The sequence below is a fragment of the Lates calcarifer genome, linkage group LG20, assembly GCF_001640805.2.
Source record: "Lates calcarifer isolate ASB-BC8 linkage group LG20, TLL_Latcal_v3, whole genome shotgun sequence".
Lineage (NCBI taxonomy): Eukaryota > Metazoa > Chordata > Actinopteri > Centropomidae > Lates > Lates calcarifer.
In genome coordinates, this window is record NC_066852.1 from 7,773,888 (window position 1) to 7,784,997 (window position 11,110).

At 41.7% G+C, this 11,110-nt stretch overlaps 1 protein-coding gene across 3 annotated transcripts in view; it reads right to left on the reverse strand.

Annotated features, from left to right (window-relative positions):
- LOC108893584 (vacuole membrane protein 1) overlaps nt 1-11,110 on the reverse strand; it is a 57,767-nt gene that overhangs the window by 26,983 nt on the left and 19,674 nt on the right. For all 3 annotated transcript variants that reach the window (XM_018691738.2, XM_051078858.1, XM_051078859.1), the window contains 2 exons: nt 10,873-11,103; nt 6,903-7,034 (listed from right to left, as the gene is read on the reverse strand). In XM_018691738.2, the coding sequence (XP_018547254.1) occupies nt 6,903-7,034; nt 10,873-11,103 (363 nt within the window). The remainder of the gene's footprint in view (nt 1-6,902; nt 7,035-10,872; nt 11,104-11,110) is intronic.

Below are 11,110 nucleotides of genomic sequence, written 5' to 3' on the forward strand. Positions count from 1 at the left end.
GATTTTCATGTGGCAAAATACTTACAAATGCATCTATTACATTTTAGAATGAAACCCTAAAATCATTAGTGGTCAGTACACTGTGTTTAATTATTTTAAATCTAAATATCCTTTATGAATGTTTGCTGTATGTGAAAGCATCCATTTCTCACATAAAACAATAGAAAATCAGCTGACAAAGAATCTGGAGAGAAAAGAAAATTTGTTCCATATGAAAAGACAAGAAAAAAATGTTTTCTTTTAAAAAGTAAGGCCTGTTTCTAAAACATCATATTAATTCAAAAAAAGAGGTGCAGGAGGGGGCTGGCAATACATGATCATACCTAATATGGTCAACAAAACCAGTACAGGGCTAATGACATTCTTTACGGGGTGCAACCCAGCGGACAGGAAATTTGAGAGACATGGGAGGTCGCCTAATAAGGTGGTGGTGGGGGGAGCGAAGGGACACAGAATCTGATTGGTTCATGATTTGAATTTCTGCCTCCACTGACATCCAATCATGAAGGTTTCTCCTTGGACAACCCTGTAGTTTTAATTCTAGCCTGTCCCCATGTGTGCGTGAGTGTGTATGTGTGTGTGTGATTCTGTGTGTGTGTGTGTGTGTGTGTGTGTGTGTGTGTGTGTGTGTGTATGTGTGTGTGTGTGAGTTGCTCAGCTGGTGGGAGACAGGGAGGGAAGGAATGTGTATGGCTGGTTTACAGCTGAACTGCTGAGGACTGTGTCTGGACCAGGGACACCTGACAACCACTGGTGTTGTAGCACAGACAGGACCCTGCAGAACCAATCAGTGCCATGGAGACAGCCTGTGAATCCCATTCATTTTCTGACATCATGACACATGCATTGTTTACATTAGGTGCTGTAGTTGAGCTTTTGGCTCATGCAGTGAGACCGAGCATGAAAATATCACCACAGTGTGAACAAAGGGTCCCTGAGGAGGTGAGGGGAGGGTGTAAAAGGGTGTGTGTATATGTGTGTGTGAACTTGTGACACTGTGATTTACTATAGTTGAACTATGTACTTGGACTCTCTCTCTAGTCTGCATTTCTGGACTAGGGAAGCGTCTATCTTGGATGGCTGGGGTTCAGACATCCAGACTCTGTTGTTGGCGGCTTATGGAAAATCACCATCTTTGCCAGGCAACTTGCCAAGGGCTGCCTGCCGCCTCCCCACCCCCCACCCCTCCTCCACCCCCATCACCGCTGGTCTGTAGGGCTGGGCTTAGCAGCAATTACATTTGGTAAGATCTTGTCAAGGGTGCAGCGTCATTAAAACCATGGAGGTTTTGGTTCCAGGTTTGGCTGCTCGGCACAGATGCTTTACTCAGCAGTCTGCACAGTCACCCCACATGGAGCCAACCTGTGTGGGGAATAATACTCACGTTTGATCTGTTATAGGTTTGGATACCCCCCCCCCCAACACAGACACATATTTAAAATGAACAGTTGAATAAGCAAATCATGTGCTCCCCAGAAACCACAGGTTTTGTCTTTTAATCCTTACAGCAAGTTCCCCCTTTGGGTTTCATGATGAGTATGTGATACTTTTGTGTCCAAATTAATCAACTCTTTGGAAAATAGAGTTTTTGAAATATAACTACACCTTAATCTGTGCAACACTACAAACATAAGAAATGTTCCACGTCTGGTTTGATTTAATCACAATAAATATACTGCAGTTGAGTTAATGTAATAAATGAGGAATAGCGGGGTGTTTGTAACAAGATTAGCATTAATGGAATTATGTCAACAGGATAATGAATTGAAAATTAGATTAAATTCCTATTAGGTAAACAGCCAAAAAATGCCTTTTAGTCTAGCACAGGAGTACTTGCTGTACTGAAATTTGTGAGGATGGAACAGAGTGAGCTCTACAGTTAACATGATAGTTTGAATATCTGTGGTTACAGTTGCCAGGTGATGACAGTTATTAGAAAAATCCACAGGGAAAAACCTGAGAGGAGACAGTTTTTTGAACTTGTTGCAACAACACCAAAGCATAAACAGTTTCTTTATTTTGTTATTAGTAATTCTTAGTAAATGCTGATATACTAAATTTAAACAGGATTAGTTTCAAGTATCAGGTTTTTGAATAACCATGATAGTGCAATGAAGTGATGACATTTTTTCCTTGCCCGTGCATTATTGTATGATGTGATATTGGTTTATTTTGAATTTCATGGCAAGTAGCTCAGAGGGTTTCTTCATAAAGTGAAGTTTTCATTGTGAGGAACTTGGCAAAGAAAACACTTTGTTTTCAGTAGGCTTTGGTAGTACTGATAGGGTACAGAGTTCGAACATAGACAAAAAGCAGGCAGCGACAAGGCACCCTGCTCCATGTGGAAAAAAGTGTCAGACAAGGAAAAATCTATGCATAGCCTATACACAAGTCAACACCCACGCACATTTTTTCTCTCCCTCTCTCTGTTTTCTTTTTTTCTCAATGAAAGTCTTTCACACAGAAGACACACATCTCCGGAGCGGCTGCGAGCCCCCCGACACGAAGACGGCTAAAGTTCATCTCATTAACTCCTGACAAGCCTGCGCCTGCGCCCGTTCTCTCTGGCACAAGAAGTGGAGTGATTAAGGAGTCCTGACGCAATCAAAGCTACAGTCCTCTTTCAAGAAAAAAGAAGAGCTACGCATTCAATCTATCCTGACACACACACTCACACACAAACACACACAGACACACACACACACACACAGACAAAAAAAATGCACCCCTGAGTCCACGTTGACAAATTCTTTAACAAGCTGTGGTTAAAGGGAAGCTGGTTTTACTCTGACTCACCCCCCTCCTTTCAAACAGTTTACTGGAAATAAAGAGGGAGGAGGAGGGAGGGGGCACTTTCAGAGAAGTCACGTGACGGGGCCGGGCAAACCACAGCACAGAGAGCCTTTGAGTGCAGTAGGCCAGGGGGGAAGGCAGGCATACGCCCAGCGCAGATGGCCCTGATTTGAGTTACAGGAGATACGATCCTGGGAGTTGGCAATCAAGAATTCACAGCCTGTTAACCCTTTCCATGCCGGATGAAAAAAAAACAGAAGACAGGAAATAACTTCATTATCAAGCTACAAGCAGTCATGGACTTGATCCATTCACGATGCTTCGAGACAGTCTGTGTCGATACTGAGGATTCCTCTCCAGCACACAGAGTACTCTCGTACTGAGCTAAAGATTTAAGAGGGGAAAAAAAAGCTGATGTTCATGACATCAGCGTCTGGAGCCGTTAGAAAAGGCATGACTTCATTATTCTTGAATAGCTCTGTTGAATGAATGAGAAAAAAAAACCCAGAGTGCTCTGCTGCTGTGCATCACGTGCACTTGTGGCAGGAAGTTGGCATGTGCAGGCTGGGAGAAATACCACTGGGTTTAAGTCAAAATGCTGGCACCTCTAAACCTCTGTGACTTGAGCGGAGGGGACGTAGTCAGCATCTTAATCCAGCTCTGTTGCTACAGGGTGGAGAGAGTGTGTGTGTGTGGGAGAGAGTCTGTGTGTGCGCTCATGTGTGTATGTGCATGTGGGGTTGAAGGGGGGTCACATCCTTGACGACAAAATTTAACCACTTCCTGTCTAAGCACAATGATCCAATGATAGCACAGTTTCTCCAATCCAATCCCAGTGGAGTCTGTTTCCACTTTGGTCTACTATTGATTTTCAGCTTTCAATCAAAAACTCAGACACAAATCCACAGCGGATGAATGCCTCCATGTCCACCTGAACAGGTGTAAAAAGGGTAAAACATGGAGACGTGAAAATCAGAGAGGTGTTGCGGAATCTTCCTTGAGTGAAAATGGCACCCTGAGAACATCCGAGTAATGGTAAAAGCTCTGGCGAGAGAAAAAATGTTTCCGTATGTGGCAGGTCCTCGCTGGTGCAAGCAACCTGCCTCCAGATGCTGTCCAATCACATGAGCATACATTACATACATGCACATGGCTGCCAGATATGATCAGAGAGAGCGAGAGAGCAATGCACAGTGGGAGACGAACAGAGTGCGTGAGAAAGAATAAGAGCATAGGAAGAGAGGGACAGAAAAAGAAACAATGTCAGAGAGAGAGCGAGACTGAAGCTGTGTACTGAGACAGCAGCATGCAGCGTCACTTCTAATCTGCTCTCGCACGGATGCAAGACAAACATGCGATGCTCCTCCTGCATAATACTGTTCGTTTGGGAAAAGATGCGCAAGAACTCTTCAATGCTGAGATGATCATTCAGATAAAATCTCCTCTTTCCCAGGCTGCCTGTTTGTCTTGCTCTTCCACTGTCTCTGCTCGTTTCTCACAGTTTCAGTGGGAAGCGCCACTTTATCAAAAGGTGATGTCAGAGCTCCACTCTCACACATGTGGTCTGAACGCCAAGGCTGCTGTTGGTGCCAACCTACCCAGCTGTCCACAGCATTACTAACAGTGGACCTTACAGAAGGTACGGCGTCCCTGCCCCTTGAAACCGAGCAGCACCCGAGTCTTGTCGACACATTTTTTTTATGACTTCCTTGAATCTGTTTCAGTATTAGTGTCTAAAAAAGGTCACTCAAGTTTCTGGAAGTCAGTTAAACGATGCAGATAATGAAAAAGTGGTTGATGCAATATTTCCCCATAGAAGAACAACGCTCAATTTACACATATATAACACATCGACAGCACCCAATGTATAATTTATGATTATTCAGTGCTTCAAGGGACTCATATATTTTATTATGAAAGAATATTTAACTTATTTATTCAAAGAACACTTTGTGTACTTAAAATCTTATTTAGGGAGGCATAACATGGTGTTTCAGCCAGTGTCTAGCCAGTTCAATTTTAAGAGATGCAGAAAATGCGAGGTAAAGAGACAGGTAAAGGTGTGTGTCTGTGTCTGTGTGTGTGTGTGTGTGTGTGTGAGAGAGAGAGAGAGAGAGAGAGAGAGACAATGGACTACTTATTCACCTCTTGCTATTTGGAGACATGAACAGTTTTGTGAGTATGTGGCCCAGCCAAAGCCAAAATACCCGCCTTGACATCCATAACTGAACTGCAGCCAGAAATGGTTTGTCCCAAGAAAGTTGTGCAATAAGGATTTTCTGCCACCAGAAATCAATGTAGTAATTCATTTGTGATATATTCTTTAAGAAGATATTTAGTCCAGGAGATCCTTTACAGGTTGAAGTGGGAGAGAAGACAGGGAAAGAGACAAATGACTGGTTAAGCACTGACTAGTGTAATGTTTAAAAATGATAGTGCTGAAAGTTAAAAACATTTGAGTAATTTTTATGTATTCTTGAACTGGGATAAGACAGAGCAAAATCAATTGAAGTGAAATACATAGAAACTATTCAGAATTTTTAGGTGACCTTGGGTATCCCAGCAGCAGTACCAATGATAGTCCACAGACCCCTGTTTGAAGATCACTGATGGCAAAAAATTCTTCAAAAAAATTGACTTGCTTCAATATATATATATATATATAATATATTGATATGAATGGAGTGAGGTGCCCTGTTTCAACTTGAGTGGGAAACTGCTAAAATTTTGTTGTACTTGTACAATGACAAGAGAGATGATGAAACAAAAAGATTCTAATTCTGATTCTCAAGAAAACTGGAAACAAGTGAAATCCTGACAGCAAATGTTTCCACTTGTTCAAGTTTTTAAAAACTGTTTCCATTGTGTGACATGCTTTTTTATGAAACAGGATTTTGAGGCATAATGTAACAAAAAAAGAGCATGATTTAAGTGGTCTGACTATGTCCTAAGTGAAAACAGACTGGCTGGATTGCTTCTTAAAATCTATAGTCATATTGTTAATTGAATATTAGTAGTTATACATTTGTTTTATCTTACAGAAAGAGAATACTGTGGTATTTTAAAATAAACATAATAAAACACAAAATGAATTTAGTAATCCAGTAAAGACTAAGAAACAACATGGCCTAATATATGGTAGATTTTATATGCTATAACCAGAGGCATTCTTTCCAGGTTTTTTTTCCTTTTGGAGTAACTGACTTCTCAAAGAAAGCATGCCAGTACTGAACAATTCGCATCGAAACCATGATTGGACTGTTACTAATCCTTTACGCATGCAGAAAAGTGAAATTCATACTGTAAACAAAAAGAAACATTCCTCTGAATCACTTAGTAATCCTTGGATATCTGGGATACCCTCATAAAAAAACAGGGAATTTATTTGCTAAGAGTCTGCTATAGTTTATTTGCAAATACAAGAGTGAGTGAGCCTGTTGTAAAGTTCAAAACCATTTATGGATGCAGTTGTTTTACTGCACTTGACCTGTCTGACTGTCTGACCCACACTGCTGGAGAGAGAAAAGCATTCCTGAGGATGAAGACTGTGTCAGGACAGACAGTTCTGATGAAAAGCCTTTATAAAACCAAACGCATATTTCCCTTCAATTCTCTTCCTCCATTCATAATCACAAGACTGTGGAAAAATAAATATTTACAATGACCTGTTAGGCATTGTTGAAACATTTGCAGGGATGTTTGATATGAGAACATTTTTTTCACAGGGAATTTCAAAATGAAGGGCCGGAAATGGCGGGAACATTTTACTCGAGTGCATCATTGCTGGTCTCTTAGTCATAACGTTGTGAAACCACTTGATTCCTGTTGTACTGCTGAAACACTGAGGTGGGGCTTGCTCAGTGGTCAACACACACAAACACAAGCACATACACATCAACACACACACACTACAAGGTGGTAAATCTGGTATGCCAGATTTCATGCTTGTAATGGTCAATTTAGAGCAAAGAACACGCTGCAAAAGAATAGAGAGATGAGTGCTGTGCATAGTAGGGTCAGAAGGAGGAGGAAATGAGAGGGGTTAGATAACAGAGGATGATGAGGATGAAGGATGAGGAATGAGGATGTTGCAGGGGGAAGTGTGTCACCTGTGCAGATTGGGTCTGGTCAAGCATCTCCTCAAACTTCTGGTAATCCTCATCATCAGGGTCAGCGCCGGAGAGCCGTGCAGCCCGGGCCATGAAGTAGGGAGGAAGCTCTCCTATAGCAGTACCCGCGCCCTGCTCACACAGACACAAACATACAAACATACAGAGAATGTTAATTGTTGCTGCTTAGCTGTTGGCGTTTATAGGACTCCTTGTTGTGATGTGCTTCCGTGTATTGATTTGGTAATACAAAATATAAATTTACACTATACCATTTGCACCAATTTTCACAATATAAATTTGAACTCAACAGAATTTTAAGAAAGAGAGGGACATGTTAATTGTTATGTACAGTGAAGCTTGTTTATTTGTATAAACTTTATTAAATTGTATTTAGACGCTGTGGTTGATTTTATTGCTTTAAATTGTATCTTTTTAATAATGTATTGAGTGATTGTAAAAAAGCCATATTTGTCTTAATATTATGCTAATTATTATACCAAGCATGGTACTAAGGCGCTTAGAGGGTTAATGGAACAAAAATATCAATATCCACTATCCAAAGGAGCTTGCACTGCCTGTTGTCTGGGATTGTGTGATCAGCATGCTTAATGGGAATAAAACGGAAAGGATTTATGAGAAGGAAAAACCCACAGATTATTAAACGATCATGGACACATAAAACACAGGCCCGGGGAAGGTGAAAAACCCGAGCATATCACCACACTGCACTGCTAACTGTTCTGTTCTAATCTGCTTTGGACATGTGGAGTCCAATGTTTCTGGAAAATTTAAGAAGTGCTAACAAGCCCAGGGGGGTCTAAAGGAACTAAGATATCAATATCTAACAGCCAAAAGGATTGTAGCTATAAAGCACTGGAGCCTGTGTGATTGTGGGGGGCTTAACAGGAAAAAAGCGGAAGTGATTTGAGGGAAATAAATCCTCACCACTTGGTCGGTTCACCAAGTTCATACTGCCAAAACATGAGGACGGAGAGGGAGTGGGGGAGTGGGGAAGTGAGGGGTGAGGGCTACAGACTTAATTAACACAATGAAAACAGCCGCCAAGAAATGCAGTGTTTTTGGAGTTGCTCACAGCTCATTACTTTAATGTTTCCAGGCACAGAGGGAGAGTAGGGGTCCAAGGGGGATGAGACAAGATGTTGAGGATATAGTTAGTGTAAGTTACAATTACAAACATAATATAAATGTATTCAAGCCCCAACACATCCTTAACATCCTACAACCACAGACACCAATGACAAAACTTAAGCTTTAACACTGAAATTCAGTTGTCTAGATGGAACATACACAAAATCACAGCTTCAATCTCCCTCTCAGAAGAACATAACTGACTAATCACAGCCACATTACTTGCATGTAGCTGGATGACTGAGCCAGAAGATGATTAGTGGGTAGTTAGCAACCATGGCAGCGACAACAAGCCCAAACAATCATTCTCAGGAGGCGGTGCTATCCCAAAACCTGGCAGACTGCATCTTTAATCTGGACACCCTCTTCTCTTGTTAACACTGCAGTCTTTGATGAAATCTGCCAGTTTTTTCTCATAGTGGAGACGTGCCTTAATCTCCCTGGCAGCTGCTCCATTCAATAGCTCTGCCTCTGTTTGTGAATGTGCATGTGCCTGTGTGTGTATGAGTGTATGTGTGTATTTGTGTAGGGGGCAGTGAAATATGTCCACCTGCACAGTGGTGGTGTTTGAAGTGGAGCACTTCAGGGAGCGGCAGTAGTGGACAGAGAGGTTTCAAGAGGCAACAGGACAGCACAAAGAGAGAGGAGGAAAGAGAAAGGAGAGAGGCAGAGAAGAAGAGGTAGTGGTGGTGGTTGGGAGGGGGATGTCATGTCTCATCATCAGTGGGAGGCTGGCAGAAGGAGGGGGGGAATGTTGGCAGGGGTGCTTTGAAATCGTGGGTGCAACAGGTGTCTCCAACTGTAGAGCTGACAAGCCACAGCCGAGGCCATGCCAGGCTGGGGTTACAGGGGTGTAGTGGTGACTGGGTGGTGTTGAGTCCAAGGGGATTATGTGGCACACACACACACACTAACAAACACAGACTCCTATATCACACCTCAGAGTACGGTGCTGCTGCTGCTGGTGGGGCTGCAGCTCAGCTCAGAGGAAATATGACCCCAGTAAATCAAGCATACAGACCTTTTTACATGCAGGATCAGTGTGCCTGCACACGCACTCTAAATGGGGTGTGAATATATGACAGGGTGTGTCTATATAACAACATGGACATCATTATTATAAGGGGTGAAAAGTTAGGGTAACAAGATCTTTTATTTAAGTCTTATTTTTTGATATTAGTTTAACATCAATATTAGTTAGCATGTACATAAAATAATATTAGGGTCAGAGGATAGTGAATGAAAATCAGTAAAAGGTCCTTGGTAAATATTGCTGCACTAAGTATTTGTGTAAGGAAATGATTATCCAATAAATCAAAACCTTAAAAGTTTTTATTACATGTGAATGTGTGCATGTTTTCAATTTTGCCATTGTAAGTGAGCATGTGTACATGTGTGTATGTGTGTATAGTTAATGTATTAGAAACAATAAGGAAGCCTGAAGGCCAATTACAGTACATAGCAGCTTGTGGAAAGCCTGCCTGTTCCTGTAAAGCCTTGGCAGTGAATAAGTAGCTGAGGATCTGTATTTCCCCCTTGCCTCAGCACCTTCCACATTATGCAGAACAGGGAAACAGATAACAAAGCATGATAAAACTCATATCATGCATCTGTGACCAAGTTCTCTTTTCTCACTGTTCAGCAGTTCTGCCTTTCTCACGATGAAAGAAGAGTAAACTGGCAATAACAGTGTACATGAAAAGATACAGTGCTTACAAAGACATCTACAATGGAGTGTGATCTGTTGCGTTTCTATGTGTTGTGCATTAGCGTATGACAATAGCACAAGCCATTGTTGTCTCATTGTAACTCTGAGACATGTATGAGTCACTGATAAACCAGCAGAGTCCCATTCTAAGTGTAACTAGACTCTTTGATGGCGGTTCTTCGTCTAAGAAACTATGACATTATTAAGCTTAACATGTTACTTTTTTAATTTCTACTACAAAGTAGTAAAAATATTTCTGTTCTAACTGTGAAAAAAGGTCACAGATCAAAAATATTTAATCTTTCTCGGTAGCCACAAGGCTGGTTAGAAGTGTGAAACCACTGACGCTGAAGGGGGAAATTCATGGTAAGGACCTGGGGTTTTCCAAGCAAGTGACTTATCAATGAATACATTTTCACCCACAGGGTGAATGCAAATTTAGCAAGTTTTTACTGGTGGAGGTACCACAAATAATGAGCAAGCAATTGATAGCCCTTTGTGAAAAAATTAAGGTGCAGGAACCACACTGTCTTTCACCTGGTCTTAGGGGTATAGATTCAATGATTTAAAGACTCATATAAATCCTTGAATTAAAATGTTAACAGGCATAGAATGCACAGGAATTGCCAATTTTTTCACCTTTTTCTTTGATCTCTTACTACATCATAAACTGCATGTTACTTAAGAAAAAAATGATTTGTCTGATTTGTGCATCTAATTTGTAGCCCTTGGCATGTATAGTTTGACCCTGCCCTTGGAAAACTAGGTCTCTTCAATTTTGGTAATTTTCATGTTTCTACCACCCTCTGTCTAATGACACCTTTCAAAACAGACTGGATAAATTCAAAAATGCATGGTGGTTAATGTGAAAACAAGAAACTGCTGTTTGGGAGATATGAAGGTTTCACCTGACAGCAACAATATTTCAAAGCACACACTCTAAATACTGGTCAAAGCTGTGGCGAATGTGCAAGGTCGTGGCAAACTGTGACCAGAACTGAGCCATGAGAAATGTTTATAAAAGCTTTACTGTGTGCAGATCCTGCATTCTCCACCCCTTTAGCTGTTCCGGTCTACAGTATGCACAGCCGGTGTATAACAGGCACTCACCCACATACAAGCTTCCAGGCGGACTTTAGAGATGATGGTCCAGAGAGAGATGCTTCCCTGGAAGGCTGCTGACCCTACCCCCGCGGCCTCCACGCCCACCTGCTCAGCATTAGAGCCTTGTTCTGATGTTTCGTGCTGGGGACAGACTATCTGGTCCGGATAGGGTGGTTCGGGGAAATCCACCGAGCCACATTCATATGCTGCCAGGGTCACAGATGCTATGTGTGGTCCCTGAAAA